Here is a 17,513-nt window from a genome sequence, read left to right on the forward strand (position 1 = left end):
AGAATTCTCGTCCTAGTGTTTTCGAATTTTCTTCATATTTGCATCGCTTATTGTCAAAATACTTCCATCTCCATGAAATGCTTTTTATTATGAAAAATTAATGACTTAGAGTACTCAATGGTCGTAATTACCAATAATATGTCAAGTGTTACCGCTTAACTTTCTTCTAATAATCATCGTATTAAAGTTGTATTGGCTACATTTAGGGTGAAGGCGAATTAATTCTTAATTTTTTCTTGGTATATTTCTAAAGGAGTTCTCTAAATTATTACCACAAGAAATGTGCTAAAATATTTTAAGTTATTATCCCTCCTGGTTAAGAGTAAAATTAAAGTAATAAAGTAAAGTAAGGAATCGAGAATAAGCTGTAATAATATCAAGTTAGGTTGACGTAATGATAGGCGGGATTTGTTAATATAGTTGGGACTAAGCATTGCCTACATTTAGGGTGATGTCGCATGTGAGTAAAATCTCAGACGAAAAAGGAAAGCATGGAAACACAGCACACGTTTTCTTAACATCTTCTAATGTGAATCATTATTTTTAGTCATTATCTTTAAAATATATTTATTAGGTCTAATCAATAATGATATTAATTCTAAAATTGTGACTAATATTTTGCGATGACAATAATAATAATAAAATAATATTAATAGACAGTTGCTTTGAGCTATTATTGTTTACAATTGATAATCTTCAATTTATAGTTGATAAGTTCTTCATACTTTAACTATAGAATTTTGTTAACACAAGCTCTTAATAAATCGCTGCTAAAATCATGTAAATCATTTTATAAAATTCATAAAATTATTTATTCATAGTGCAAGACACACCCGCTAATGCGCAGGCGTAACGCGACTTCTTTTTATTTCCTTTTTCCTAATTTATTTAACCGCCTCACAATAGGCGCTGATGTTAAGCCTCTAGGCATATGCCACGCATGATTTGCGACGTTGCTAATATCACACAAGCACAGATATCGTTTTAAATACATATATATATATATATATATATGTCTGTCTGTATCCAAAGCTAGATCACTATTGTTCAATTTGGGCTGGGTATTGTTTACATTTCATTTGATCTTAATGTATTACTCCACATTCGATTGCTTAAATTTTTGCACTACACACATACACACAAACGCACTCATGCTGTGCTGTGCCCGTAGTGCGTACGAGGAGCGTTTCAAACACTCTATCAAAATCCTTGACAGGAAATGTCAAAAATATTTCAAACGCTCGCCTACAAATTTGCTCCAATTAATCGCAACAAGCAACATTAGCAAAAAGGCAAACAAAATTTATCAAACGCATGTATGAATGTATGTAATCATTAGATAGCAACAATTAATCACAACCAATATGCGTGGAACGAACAACAGATATGTTGGTGTTCGCGAGTACTTGCTTGTTGCTTGTTAATATGCTGTGCCTATTTTTCTCGCATGCGATTTTTTTCACTTTTTCATACAGTTGGCGAATATATGCATGCAATTTAATTGTTTATGTATTTATGTGCATGCGTTTGTTAAAATGTAGAGCTGCTGTCTGTCATGAGCGTAACATAATTATTTATGCCTTTTGTTGAATAAAATGAACTACAAAAAATTTAAATATTTTATTTCAGGTCTAAAAGTGTTTTCTTTGTTTATTCCTATTATTTAGCATATTTTTTATTTATTGTATTTTTTTTTAATTTCAAACTGTGTTATAATTAACTCAATTAATAGTCTAAAATTTATTTTCTTGCTACTTAATAGTCTCCAATGCAGCTGTGTTTATATAAACAGGGCATTATAAGTAATAATGTAGATTCTGTCTAGCGATTACACGCTTATTAACATTTCGATATTAAAATCAACGCGTTAGACTTGAGAATAAGTATATTTAACTACAAATGTTAATATTTAAGTTAAATTATTAGCACATTTTAAATGGCCTTTTGCTAATAAGGGTGTAAAATTTGTTAATCAATTATTAACCGAATATTTATAAAGAGTGTTTTTTGAAGAAATGTTGTTTTCAAGAACAAATAAAATGCAGATAAGTTAATGTTGTGGTCAAGAAATAAGCTTTATTATAAAGATTTTCCGTTATGTTTGAACCCTTTCATGCTCAATATTGCCTATAGCAACCGGTTTCTAATTCTCGTTATTCTAAAGCTTTTGACCAGCTGTTCTAAAAAAATTTGTTAGCTCCGTCCATTCGAATTCGGGCATGAGAGGGTTAAAATTGATTCGGTTATGTGACCGCCGCTGCCGACTCGAATAAATTCCATTTTCGATCAATTTTTCCGGCAATTGGGGACGTACGCCAGCAATAAACGTTGTTCCGGCGTCTGTTCATTATGAAATGGCAAAACCCAAACTGAGTATAAATCATGGAATAGCTGTCAAAAAGACCAACTCTGAAAAATATATTGCCACACCTCTAAATAAACACCCGTTGTATTTATTATTATCAGCATATTGTTTAAGAAAGTATATTTGATTTTCAATTAAGTAGTCTGGTAATTTAGTTCGCTTAATTAACGGAATAGGTGTTAAAGTAATAATATTTAGCGACTAATTAAAAACGTGCTAATACGAAAATAAACATAAGTCTACGAGTATATTAATCAATTTTTTTAATTTGTATATTACAAGTCTAGAAAAAAAATAATTAGTGTGTGAGAAATTTAGTGAATATAAAGCTATTTAATGATTTAAATGGTTACCTACTTTGATTAATTTTTTTTTTGTAAAAATTTCAATAATACAAGATTTTGACGTTATTGAGGAATTCCGAAGAAGATAGGTGAGAAAAATTATATCCAATCATGGTTTTACATGAGATCCACTATTATTTCTCTTTGACTGTAACAAGTACGATTTGGACACACTTTTCGCTTTTTAAGATTTTGATCAGTTATCACTTCAATTGAATGAATCTCAAAGCCATCCATAACTAAATAAAAATAATTGAAAGTAGTTGATTAACATAACTTCTTTTTAGCGGATGTGTTTATTTATGTGAAAAAATATGAAAATCAAATTATTATTAGGTCCATATCTATTCTACAGAATAATAGCCTTATCATTGAAATTTTGTAGCAATATTATTATGAAAGTTTCTGTTTTTTTTAGTTTTATATAGATCGAGACTTAGGAAATACTCAGAAAACAGTTGTGTTTCAAGCATCCAACATAAGTATATTATTTCGAAGATCAACTCTCATACAGAGTTAGCTAGATCTACATCGATATTAGATTGACGCCGATTTACTAAAATAAATCAAAATTGGATTTGAGTTGATTGAATTGATTTCAAAATATAGAAGGAATCCACTGATTTTTCGATAATTACTTATTCAAGAGAAGAAAAATCCAAGCATATATACCGACTTTATAATTTTTTTGATATTCACCCCTCAACTGCATTCTAACCTCCACAAAAGCACACAAATTAAGTCCAGAACAAAGAAATGCTCAGCGTTCGAAATTGACTTCACTATTACAAAACCAATTGCACATTCATAATTATTTTCACACTTACGTAGGCACCGCCTGTTTATGGGTCATAAAAAACAACAACAGCACTAACAGCAACAGCGTAGCGGTGAAAACTAATTAAAATAGCAAATATTTATTTATGATTGTTGGTTGTCGGCACTAAATTGTTTATTTTCATATTTTTCACCGCTGTTGTTTGTGCTATCGAAGGCATTTACCCAATTTACAGATTAAAGTGTGGCAAGTGCAAAGTGAAAACAAAAAAAAACAAAAAAATATCAATTGCATTTAGAACTATTAGCGAGACTAAAAAAACAAATAATGAGAAGAAAAAAAATATTTTTCCAAGCAGAATGCTCAGCGCAAACTCACAGCTAGCAGCAGGGACAAAAAGTGGCAACAAAAACCCGTTCAACAACACCAGCAAAGTGATTAAAAAACACATTGAAACGTTTGAAACGTGTCAGCAATCAGTATTTAAGCAAAAACTATAAAACAAATAGTTGTAAAAAAGGAAATATTCAATACAAAAACAACAAAAATAGTTTGCAAAAAACACTGCTGTGAACAGGCCAAAACTGAATTGAAAGCGAATTAAATTTGGTATAATTACAAAGCGCGCGCGCATGTGGTTAGAGAACTAATTAATGCTAATTTACGGCTTACTGTTTCACACATTAGTCAAATTGATTTCCCTTTTGCGCGCTACTGAACAACCAAAACATACATACATACATATCTGCTTTGGTTCATATTTACATTTATTTAACCAAATTTCGCATGTCATTTCAGCATTTCGAGAAGAGCAGAAATCGGTAATTAATTGTTTTATCACATTATCTGTCAATATTTTTTTTACCAAAATTGTTTGAATTTAAATTTAGTGGGAGACTTAATTAGTTAAAGTATTGTATTCCTGAATGGCGCCATATTGTAAGTGGCCTTAGCCGAACATTCAATAATGAGTGGATTTCTTGTTTTCAAATAAAAAAATGCTTTCTAAGTTTAAGGCTAGTTAAAGCTCCGATTGATTGGGCGACCAGTGATTTACTCTTTGATCTTTCCAGCGTCACTTTCATCATCATTTTTTCATTACAGAAATACACATTTTTGATATTGTGCTTGCTGTTATAGAAATGAGGTCCCGGTGGCTTTAGTGTACATCTCTAACAATTAAGAATGTGGGTCTGGAAAGGTCATCATATCAGTTGAAAATAGGTCTTAATTATAAGGATAACCTTTTCTTCTTGAGATAACGATGTATAAGTTAATTTCTATATCATTAATCTTTCGTTGAGTGCATCGAAACAACGATTTTCTGATTTGAGATTAACGTTTGGAAAATATTATTGGTCTTAGAAACATATAACCTATCTACTTACCTGTATATAAATTCTGTTTCAACTTTGCTTTGGCAATGAAGTCCTTTGATCCGCATCAGCATTTATATGACTAAATATTGAATATACTTATATAGATATGATTCTTCGAAACATCTTTTATATATTCGAAGGGTTCTGAGGTCTTTTGGCCTTCTGAAATAAGTTATTACGAATAAAATATATAGAATTTTACTCAGAAAAACTTTCAATGAAATAAGTGGCAAGACTCTTTGGCCGGATGTAAAAACGGTTTTGTTGCGGTTACGTACACCCGACTTTGTTGATAACGACAACAAATTTAAAATTCGATGTTTATTCATCACAACTACTACCAAAATCAAACACTACAAGTCGCTTATCATTCCCGTCCTGCTTTATGGTGCAGAAACTTGGGCGATGTCAAGATCAGATGAGACGACACTAGGAGTTTTCGAGTCGAATATTTTGCGCAAGAATTATTGTCCTCAGAACATTGGCAACGGCGAATACCGCAGACGATGGAACGATGAGCTGTACGAGTTATACGACGACATTGACATAGTTCAGCGAATAAAAATACTTCGCGGCTTCACTGGCTATTTCATATTGTCCGAATGGACGAAAACACTCCAGCTCTGAAAGTGTTCGAAGTAGTACCCGCCGGAGGAAGCCGAGGAAGGGGAAGGTCTGATGGAGGGACCAGGTGGAGAGCGACCTGGTTACACTTGGGTTCTCCAACTGGCGCCGAACTGCGATGGAAAGAGAGGAGTGGCACGCTATCATAGATTCGGCTATAACCGGCAAATCAGTTTAAACGCCACTCACATACATACTACGACTACTACTAGAGTAAAAAAATATTGAATAGTCAGATTGTGCAGTATATATTTTTTTTCTTCGAAGTCTTATGACACTTTTGGAACTTGGTCCATATTTACTATAATTGTTCTTCCCTTCTGTATGAAGATTTTTATTTATTAAAAAACATATTTTGTATTGATTTGTGGACCAATCAATCAGAAGATATTACACGCAGTTATGTTACAAACATACTTAATTGCAAAATATATTGTAAAAAGGTGCCTAAAAGGAAAAATAATATCACATTCAATACATTTTCGCAAACAATAGCAATAAATTGTCATTGAAATATTTGAAAAAATAAATTTTCGCAAAATTAATAACTTTATTAGTTGGCAGTTGAAACAACAGAGTTGTAATAAAGAGCTTGTTTACACGTACAACAAAAACGAATTAGTGAATTGTGCAAAAAAAAATAAACAAAACACAAATTAGTAAAATAATAATACAAAATCAAGTTCATTGTAACCGCTAGCGCAGTCATGCAAGCTGTGAGCCGGTAGCGTAACTTACACCGCACACAGCTTAGCGGCTCGCCACCTAGTCTCCACCACCACTCTACTATGCCACACAACAACACAACAAATAAGCAATCAGCCGCATGGCCGCCAAGTTGACGACGTAGCACAACAAGGTGACGACTTGAACTTCAACCGGCACAACAAATGCCAATTTTGTTGTAAAATTTGCATTATCGCCACTGTTATTGTTGTTGTTCGTGTTGTTGTTGCCGCAACCATTGATAGCTACCGCAATTGCCGCATTTTGTGGCAATTGCCAACCACATGCTGTTGGCGCAACACAATGCTCACCGCTGAGGTGATAAATAATTTGATTTAATCTACTATACAACTCACAGCTACACACACACACACATACTTGAAGATACATTGTTATTGTTGCATTGTATTGTAAATTAACTAACTACTATTGTCTGCCGCATTCTAATTGTCAGTTCGTGGCATTCAGCAATGGCATATTTCAACAACAAGCCATTAAACGTCCAAAGTGCTTTGCGTCTCATTTGAGGTCCCCCTCACAGCGCCTCAGCCTTAATGTGAGTTATTTTGCTCAGAGACACGTTTGAATTGGCGTAAATGAGCGATTTGCAAATATTAAAAAAATAAAAAAACAAATTGCAACACTGTATTTTTAGCCCAATATTTCACTTATGTATATTTTTTAAAAATTTCACGTTTTTTTTTTCAACTTTTACATCTATTTAGATTTATTTTCACCTCACTTCCTTACTCGCTAACATTCAACGCTATAGTTTGTTGTATAAAAATAAAAAAAAAAGTGAAAAATAAAATTGAAAAAAAATTTCACTGTTTTTTTCTATATTTATCGCAACGTAATTTCTCAACTCGCCGCTAATGCCTTAATTACTTAGTACCCTATTACGTTTTATCACTTAAGCGTTTGATAATGTTCATGTATACACGAGTATTTGGCACTGATACTCGGGGCTTGTGAGTTCAATAACAGCTCATATAATCGCCTGTGACGGCAAATTTTTATTGATTACATAAGTAATTGTGATTTAGAGGAATTTTGGGAAAATAACGATAAAATGTTTGTGGGTATGACTGACTACCAAAAAATGATTGAACTGCTACGAATGACGTATTTTTAGAACGTTGAAGACTTCGAATATCTTGAAAGACACTTTCGAAATTGCGTTAAGGGGTTATATACAGTTAGAATTTTCAAAAAATCGATTTTTTTTTATTTCATTTTCTTATTGTCATATATTTAAGAATACACACAGAAAATTTCATATCGTTCCGGTGAATATTTGCAAAGTTACAAGCAAATGAAAAATTTGAAAAGGCGTTTCAGAGTGCTTGGAAGTACAAGGTCCAAACTTTAAACGCGTTTTTCTCAAAATGGTGTTTTCAAAGTCGGTGACCAACATTACTCGAAAATGGCTAGACCGATTAGTCTCAAATTTTAACACGACCTTCTTAAATATATTTTTTAGTAATTAATCTAAGATTTTTTCTCTCGGATAAATATTTTTTTTTATAAACAATTTAAGGCCGAAATTTCGGTGAAAAATCGATTTTTTTTTTTTTGAGACACCGCCATTTTGTCAAAAAATTTTATTTTGCTTATTCCTTCGATTAATTACTAGATTTAACATTATTTTAACGAAATCTGTTTGGTTTTTTAATTTCGAATGATCCAGTTGAGAGATATAGTGGTCACGGCAAAACGTCTTTTTTGAGAGGAGCTCCTGGAGATCAGCTGTAGCTCTTTTTCAAATAAATATTTTTACTAGTACTAAGTCTTAAAATACAGTTAAAAAATACCATAATATGTGTATAAATTTTTGGATCAATAAATTAAAAAGTTTTCTCAGAAAAAATTCTGGAAAATTCACTTTTTTTCGGCCGTCTAACTGTATATAACCCCTTAAGTTTGGTTAGATATAAACTGAGAGTACTGAAATTCAATATGAAGTAAGGAAACGATTTTAAAATCATTGGCCTTTCTAGAAGGTAAAATAGGTAGGAAATAACTTTTTATGAAAAACGTCCAGCTGTAAAGTGTAAAATATATGATAGAGTTTTTTTGTTAACAATTGGGAACTCTTTTTAAAGATTTATTCGCTGATATTTCAAAACCGTTAGTTAAAAAGATTATCTAGGCCACAGAACATGTATCCATAAAACAAGTAGAAAAGTGATTTCTCCTTTTCTACATAATAATATTTTTGCGCAACCAACTGCTTCTAGGCCTATATTTCGATTTTAGAAACTAACTTCGAAACACGACTTACTGTTCCAAACCATTTTTTAATTCAATACCCAAAAATAAAGTATAAAGGTTACGTAAGTTCCGCTTTGGATTTGAATAGAACTCATAGACCTTCTTGCACAGAAATGACATGTTAAATGAGACCTATTGTTAAGGCTTATTTATTTAGCTTTATGAAAAAAAGATCGTTAGTGGCACTGAGTGGTTCTTTTAGTCGGATTAAGTGGTTATCGTTTTGTCTATAATCATAGTAATATTCTGATTTTCTATAGAAATGAGAATGAGTTTTCAAAGTAATAGATAATAATTTATTATCAAATCTTATGTTTCTATTGTTTTAAGGATATTAGTTACAAGGTTCCTATTAAATAATCTCTGAGATCATCTCTTAAATTTTTATTCGAGAATTCGATACGTAACACCAGAACGCGCCCACAATCATCTACCAAACTCTCAAATTAAATTTAAATAAATCGAGTGTCAATCCATATTACCATTGACCTCGTTTTACTAAAAAGCACCGCCCAAATATCATATAGTATAAAAAAATTGGATTAAATTTTTAATTTTTAAATTTGTTTTATTTAATTTTCTTCGAAAAATTTCACCAAAAAAACTCATTATAAATTCATTACAGCTCAACAAATAAAACTTGTATATCAATTGTTTCACATGTCTGTATTTAACGGTCAATAAACCTATTTAAATGTCAATATTAACACAATTAATTTAAAGCCATATGAAATCCACTTTGAGCCCGTAATTTAAAGCACATTTAGCGATAATTTGTAAAAAAGCACGCTTTTAAATTACAATCTGCGATAAAAATGTGATTACACACGCCCCCGCCAAAAAAAACGCAATAACCAGTTGAGATTTTTTAGCGAAATAATTCAAAATAAATACTAGGGAGTGTAGGAGAGGTAGATCATAATAAATCGCTTACGTTTAATCAGAAAACGTGACTCAAATTAAATTAGAAATTGTCAGCAAGCGTCGTCGTCGAACTGTCGTCAGCATACGAAATTTGTGCAAGTTTTTTTGGAGCAATTTTTGTTTTCATTGCTTTTTTATGAATATGTTGTTGTTTGATATAATTTTTTGTTCCGTCTTATAATGACGTCTAACATTTGATATTTGCATTTTAATAAATTGCAAATATGTGCATTAATTGCTTTCGTCATTTAGGTGAATACAATTTACTTTGAAATTGTTTGAAAATATTTGAGAATAGTTTTGTCGATTAAAATTTAACTACAGTTATTTTTTTCTTTTAAAATTAAAATTATCATTCGATTTTCTTACTTTTGTAATGGTAATCTTTAATTTGTAATTAATAATTTATAAAAACTGGTTAAAGTATTCTTAGAAGTAATTAAAATTTTTAGGTAGTCATTAGTAATTCATTGTAATTAATTTCATTTATTGGTAATCATTGCAATATTAATTAATATTTATTATGATTGAGAAAATTCGAAAGTAATTACACTTCTCGGTAATCATTAGTAATTTATTGTAATTAATTACATTCCTTGGTAATCATTACAATTACAAATTAATATTTTTTATTATTAATATAATATAAGATAATTCAAAACATAATTATACTATTCGGTAATCATGAGTAATTCATTGTAATTAAGTACATTTATTTGGTAATCAACACAATTACAAACGCATATTTGTCTTTATAAATATTAGAGATTTTTTTTAAGTAATTATGCTTATCGGTAATTATGAGTAATTCATTGGAATTAATTACATTTATCGGTATTAATTAATATTACATATGGATACCTATTAATTCAAGATAATTCTTCAAAGTAATAATACTTTGTGATAATTATTACAATTCACTGTCATTATTTTATGCTCTGACTAATAGCTCAATATTATATAATACAAATTTTATGATAAATCGGCCCATATTTTGTGTCCAATAGTTTATCATGTAATTATTGACCAGTGACTTAAAAAGAAGGAAAATGAGACGAACAATGATTAATGTTTATATTTAATATGAAAACTTGTTCTGAAACTCCCCTACATTTTTTAGAAAATCTCTCCATAGGTGTAATAGATTATTTGGAATCCACCTAAAAATTTTACTGGGTATGAATGTTCGTATATAAAGTTTCGATAAATGATTTTTTTACCAATACAATACAATAACAATAAAATTGAGTGACCACAATACTCTAGCTACTTCCTATCAACATTTACTGGAATGCACTTTTTCATTCATAAAACCCATTAGGCTTTTTCAAAGCTTTCGGAAGCCATCAAACATCATATAATTGCCAACAGTCCGGCGCTTACGTTTTCATATCATTAATTTTGACAGCTGTTAACACATTGCGACTGCTGACAACGCCATCATGGTGTGAAAGCCAACGAAAAAAAATAAAAATGATTGAAAAGTAAATACGCCAGCCACAAATGGCGGTAGCAAGGCATTACTTTTTTATCAAAAAATGAAATATTAAAAAATTTATTTTTTACGCTAAATTTAATTAATTGTCTAACTGATGCTATCGCAACATGTGTCTGCTCATTGGTTGCCTCAAGTTGTTTTTTGGTATGTTAGTTAGTTTATGAGAATTTGAACTTAATTTCCATGCCAGTATTTAGTTAAATACTTAAATGTAATTATATTATAAATACTTGAAAATAACTACAATATTACGTACATTGTACTACCGGAATTTGTAAATATTTACGCTCTTCAGTAAATGCATGTCAACCACTCAGCAGCGAGTAACATTGAAGTGTGATAAGACAACGGTTCTACTCATATGTAGTGTCACTTAATAAATACATTACCTCACACTCTCACCCACCAAACGCGCCCTTTCGACGGCAATCCCATCTTCATTAACGTTACGCGGCGCGTATACGTAACCATGTTTTATCATTACCTTCGGCTGATAAAGAGTTTCTCACTGATATTCACACGCTACTCCACTGTTATTGCTTGTTGTTGTTTCTTTTATCAGCAGTGCTTGGCTACGTCAGCAAGCATACTCAATATTCAGTCGGGTGCGCCTCGCACAGCGACACAGCCACAGCCCCAAAGAGCGTAACCCTAGCAGCCAGCACCCAGCACCCAACCAGCGTTTGCCAATGTTAAGACAGTGAAATGTAACGGTAAAGTTGAGCCACCCCCACCGAAAAAAAGCGATCGCACGCTGACCGCATGCTTCAGTTCAAAACTCGACTGTCAAGCAAGCGCACCTGTTGTCAGCACCGAACGAGAAAATTTCAACCAGAAAAATTCTAAAAAAATATTCGTCGCAGCAAATACAACAACAACTTAGCGTGAAATATTTCACATTATTTGCTATTTAATTGAATATTACGTATAAATTAGCAATTAAACACGCTTGATTTTCGTTTATTTTTGCCATTAAATCGACAATTAAAGCAATTAATTAACAATACAACTTCAGTTACAACTTCCACGAATTGTTGTTGGTGTTGTTGTGTTGTATATTCGCGTGTATTGCCGGTACTTATAAACTGCTACTCGTAAACTAGAAATCAAAATAACGCAATAAAATTAAACAATATAAATGCAACAACAACAATATAAAAACAATAGTTGACAATTTTCACACTGCAAGTTGAAAAAAAAAATCAAACGTAACCAACTTATTTACGGTGTTAGAAAAGCAGTAACGCTCGCGTAAATTCATTCAGTTCGCTTTGCGGCGTCGTCGGTGTCATCATCGTCGTCATTATCACTTTTACTCGTTTTGATTTCCGATTTGTTAACAACTCACTCATTGTGGTCGACCGCATATCTGAAATTATCGCCGAAAAGAACACACAATCTCAAGTGTAAGTTCTTCTCAAGTGCCTACCACAGGTAGTATTTAGTTGCATGGCGTCTGTGGTTCAGCAGTCTCCTCAGGAAGGCAAGACAACGCAAGTGCAAATCTCTTACGAGCAGCGTGAAAAAAAGGTTTTCCACGAAAGTACCGAAATGACTTACTCGGCGGATCGCGTTTCTGAGGGTAATTTCTGTTTCTGTTTCTGTTCAGAATAATAGTGATTTTGTTTTCAATTTCTAGTGTGGATTTGAAAAATCAATTTTTATACTTTTGGTGAATACCATATATCAAAATACTATAGCATTATTATTTGTGTGAAAAATTTATGAATTTTTACTAACTTAAAGGATAATGCAGAATGTTAATTGGTGTTGTTAATTTCTAGTCTTAGTGAAAATGTTAAAATTATTGGAATTTTTTTTTTTAAAGAAGATAAAACAAAAAGGATTAGGTTAAAAAAAAATGTATTTTGTGTGTGTTCAAGTTTTTGTGTTTTTTTCTGTGTATTAAAGAAATATGTTTTTGGTAAAATCATACTAATCAGTACTAGTTACAGTAAAGAAAGAACAAAAGTGTAATATATGTTAAAAATATGAATTTTTTATATATTATTTCCTTCCCGATCTTTTAAGTGACAATTTTAAAAAAATATTTTTTAAGTTTTATTTAAAAAATAGAGGAAGAGAAAAGAAAAAAATTAATTTCAGTGAAAAATATTTCAATTTTTAAAATGTGATGTAAAGTAAATTTTTTTTTTTTGTAATTGAAAAATTAGAATTTTCGAAATTATCTCTTGAAACCTAACAATAGTTTAATGTAAGCTACTTAATTACGTAATCTAAAATGTGCAATATTAATCAATCAAATAAGTAAATAGACTTATCAAGAAAGTAAATATTTTCCTTTAATAAAAAATAAGAAGAATAGTAAAGATTCCTGAGTAAAAATAGATAGATTTTAACGGCATCAGTCCAAATAAAAGCTCGGTCAGTATTTCTGAAAAATATATGGGATGATGGAATTCTTAGTTCCTTCAAATACAACTAAAAACAAATAGAAACTACACCAAGCTTCTTCATTGTCCAGCTTTTGCCAGACTGAGGTTGAAACATCTCGAAAGGCCCTTTTTCGGCGATCCTAGCGAATTGGCTTGAATCGATATTAGTCGTCTTAAGAAATTTGTGACGGATTCCAAGCGTTTTGTTGAATCTTTAAGGTCTTTGATCCACAGTGAGTTTTATTGGTACCACAATGGACAGCGCCAGGCTGTCTAAGTGAGATCTTCTGTTTTTGCAGAGATCTGCCTAAAAACCTAACCTAACACCAAGCTTCTGAAAAAATAGCTCAAGTCATTACTTTTTTGTCTGCCATATTTAAGAATCGTGTACTAATAGTTACAGACTTCCAACTTCCTTGCAATATTCAATTCCTCTTCCAGAAAATTAATATAAAGTCACTTGAACTGACGGAAATTAAAATATCATACAAGCACTACAGATGGCTTTGTTATCACTCGCTGATTACATTTTCTCTGAATTGATAAAGTAATTTTTCATAATTTTAACCATGAATGAATAGATAAAACATTTATAATTTTTCAGCAACATTTTTCACTTGAGCAATTGGATGCATATAGGAGATATGTCAGGCCTTTTTAGCATATATTATACCCTTTTTCAAAGGTCTTGAATTCGAGTTCACTCTGTGCTGAGGCATAATATACGATTTCTGAGTCAAATTTACATATTATTTATTTCTTTAATGTGTTCCTTAAGACCGATTTGGTTATATTCCAATATTATTAATAACAAAAACTTAGCATTTTTTAAAAATAACGTATAAAAAAATTATATGGGATTTAAAGTACGACCTGTATATTATTAAAAATTTGATAAGTCATTTTCATAAGCTAATAATTTTAGAGAAAACTAAAAAATATTCGTTTTTCATATTCAAAAAGGTTTACGTGATCTCTAAAATGTCATCAAACACAAGTTCGCAGAACACAAACTTTTTTATAACCACTTGCATTCCTGTATCTATATATACATTTATAGTTTTATATGTCATCTCCTAAACCGTGTCATAAATGTGCTTCCATGTTCTGAATGTGATTTATGACGACTTAATCCTAAACCATGCGTTACTTGATAACCGTTATGCTACTAAAAGTAAAAATAACATTATATATTTAATTACTCAGATAAGTGAGCTTATAGCAAAAGTGTGACGAAATATTCAATGTCATAAAAATTATTGCTAAATATTTGCTTGTAGTATATTTTATGAGAATTTTTATTTGAGTTTGCGTTGTGGCCAATATAATTTAATTTAGATAAAACAGAGTACAAGAAATTTTGTGTAATAAAAAAAGTTTTAAATGATAAAACTTGAAAAAGGTTATTGGAAAATTTAAATTTTTATTCCAAAGCAAGTAACGTTTGTATACATTAGTCTTATATTGTTTTATATACATTAATATTTGGTGTATCAAAGATAGTTGTTAGTAGTTGGATTTAGTTCACTTTGAAACCTAATTTACTTAGCTTGAATCACAATTATATAGCTTTGGAATAACCTAAGTTTCTCGGTTGCAGTTAACAATTGAAGTCAAAAACTTCGAATTTTAAAATATCATCTATCCAAGAACATTTTTTCAGCAGAGCTGATAACATTTCGACAGTTACTTTTCTCTACTTTTTCAATTGTCTTTCTATCTTTGTCAATCCCGTCCAGTAGAATTTCGCTGATGCCGTATTAGTCTATAGCTGTTGGTATTCAAGCATTTTACCATCTCATTAACAATTGATCCAGTAATTTCCAAAAATCATATTTTCATGGATTTGAGAGAAATTTGTATCGTGGCCTTCAAACTTGACTTCTTTTAATATTCTCTTGAATCAACACTGGATTTGTAACAGATTTCGACAAACAGAAACCTTTCTTTTATGAACGCAACCGACTCTTGGGTCCAAAAAAATACCTTTGTATCTTGAGAGCAGCTACTATATCGTTTTATGGTACCTATAAGAGATTTATATCATGTGACATCTCTCCAATTCTAACACAAAGAAAAATCGATGGTAATATCTTTTACTCTTTCGAAGTTCTGGTCGCTAACAGAGATGCTGGAAAACTCGCATGAGACACTTCTACTGAGTTCCTCTCATTTTCACTGAATATTAAATATGTGACTTCATAATACTAGTTCCTTTAGGAATGTTGTATTTTAACCTAACCTTTAAATAATTTTGTTTTTCATGAAATGTTTCGAGTCATTTTTGACTTCTGTTTTATGTACATAATATTAAATCTCTATATTCTCAGTGCATGTATTAATTTCGTATAACTTACATGTCTAACAACAATATTGTATTAACAGATGCTCAACAAAATCGAGTAACTTCTATAAATTAAGTGCTTCACATACCAGTGTCACATATTTCTAGATATCACGTGTTGCGTAGTTTCCCACCAATAAAATAGTTTGTGTGCCTAAGCATGTTTATACAAATGTCAAACTTCACGCCTGTCAATCAAACCAATCACTTGGTCTTTATGGGTGTTAAAAACAAAATTTGTGGTATTTTGCGCTTCAATTTGTGGTAGTATATTAGAATTCTCCTAGACAAAGAAATGTTTGTTTATTTGTATAAATAAAGTTAGTTATTGCTAGCGATAGAACGCTACTCATTGTCTTCAAACAGCGCATAGTATCTTGACTCTTTGTTGATTGATTTGCTTCACAGCAAATTTACGTTTGAATGCCGGAACATCAAAATGCTCTTTACGACTAGCTCTAATAACTTTCGTGTTGTGTTTTGAAAATATTTCTTGGACAAATCAATTATCTGTGATGTTTTTTGATTCGCTGTCATTTGAAGCATAAATGATAATGATAAAAAGAAGACAGTACTAATATTTTGTGAGTTAATTGACGTACAAATGTTATACTCAGATTGCTTACTTCTTCTTTTAAATTTTAAAACACACCCTCAAATATTTTTTTGTTAGTTATCAGTTGCTGCATGGTCTGTTGTTTCTGTCATTTTAAACGAATCTTTATATAATTTTTATTATATTTATTATGTAGTAAAATTTTATATATATTTAACTTACGTCTTCTTTCCTTCCTTCCTTTACAGACATTCCCAAAATCATTGGTGTCAGTGACATCACCGAGAACAAGAAAATATGGCGCGCACTAATTGGCGAATTCTTGGGCACATTCTTCTTGGTCGCCATCGGTGTTGGCAGTTGTACCGGCGGTGATGCGTACTCACCATCGGTGCCACAAATCGCTTTCTGCTTCGGTTTAGTGGTGGCCACTATGGCGCTGGTAAGTTCAGTAAAACAATATTATTTTTTTATACAATATTAATTATTTAAAATTAAAAAAAAATCAATCGAACTAAAAAAATTGAATTGGAATGGAAAAAGGAAATTTAATAATTTGAAAAAGTAAATTTTCCAAATAATTATTTTTAAACTTTTTCAATATGATTTCACTATCATATTTCCTGACTCTTTATATCAACACAATCTCTAACTTTCGATATACTTAACTGAGTTCTATAAATATTTTTTCGACATACATACATAAATTTAATGCTCCCATACTCGTTTGGAAGGTTAAGCTCGCAATTAAAGCTAAATGATCAGGCTTTTCAATTGCTCATCTCCATTTAATTACTGTAGAACAAGCTTGGAAAATATCGCATATTAAATCAATTGGCACATAATTGTTTATTGGGGTAGGTTCAAGTCAATCAAAAGTGCAACTAGATAATATTTACAGATATATATATTTTTTTTTTTTTTTTTTTTTTTTTTTTGATTGGCGTTGCAACCGTTTAGCCGGTTATAGCCGAATCGATAGTGCGCCACCTCTCTCTCTCCTTCGCAGTTCGGCGCCAGTTGGAGATCCCAAGTGTAACCAGGTCGCTCTCCACCTGGTCCCTCCAACGGAGTGGAGGCCTTCCCCTTCCTCGGCTTCCTCCGGCGGGTACTGCATCGAACACTTTCAGGGCTGGAGTGTTTTCGTCCATTCGGACAACATGACCTAGCCAGCGTAGCCGCTGTCTTTTTATTCGCTGAACTATGTCAATATCGTCGTATAACTCGTACAGCTCATCGTTCCACCGTCTGCGGTATTCGCCGTTGCCAATGTTCTTAAGACCATAAATCTTACGCAAAATTTTC

General features: G+C 31.4%; 1 protein-coding gene across 4 annotated transcripts in view; it reads left to right on the plus strand.

Annotated features, from left to right (window-relative positions):
- LOC105218695 (aquaporin) overlaps positions 1-17,513 on the plus strand; it is a 70,268-nt gene that overhangs the window by 29,836 nt on the left and 22,919 nt on the right. For 3 of the 4 annotated variants that reach the window (XM_054234521.1, XM_054234523.1, XM_054234522.1), the window contains one exon: positions 16,457-16,650. In XM_054234521.1, coding sequence (XP_054090496.1) covers positions 16,457-16,650 — 194 coding nt within the window. Of the gene's footprint in view, positions 1-11,680; positions 12,495-16,456; positions 16,651-17,513 lie in introns of those variants that run through there. The other variant, XM_011194434.3, reaches the window with a different exon arrangement.

This window comes from Zeugodacus cucurbitae, chromosome 6 (genome assembly GCF_028554725.1).
Source record: "Zeugodacus cucurbitae isolate PBARC_wt_2022May chromosome 6, idZeuCucr1.2, whole genome shotgun sequence".
Classification (NCBI taxonomy): domain Eukaryota; kingdom Metazoa; phylum Arthropoda; class Insecta; order Diptera; family Tephritidae; genus Zeugodacus; species Zeugodacus cucurbitae.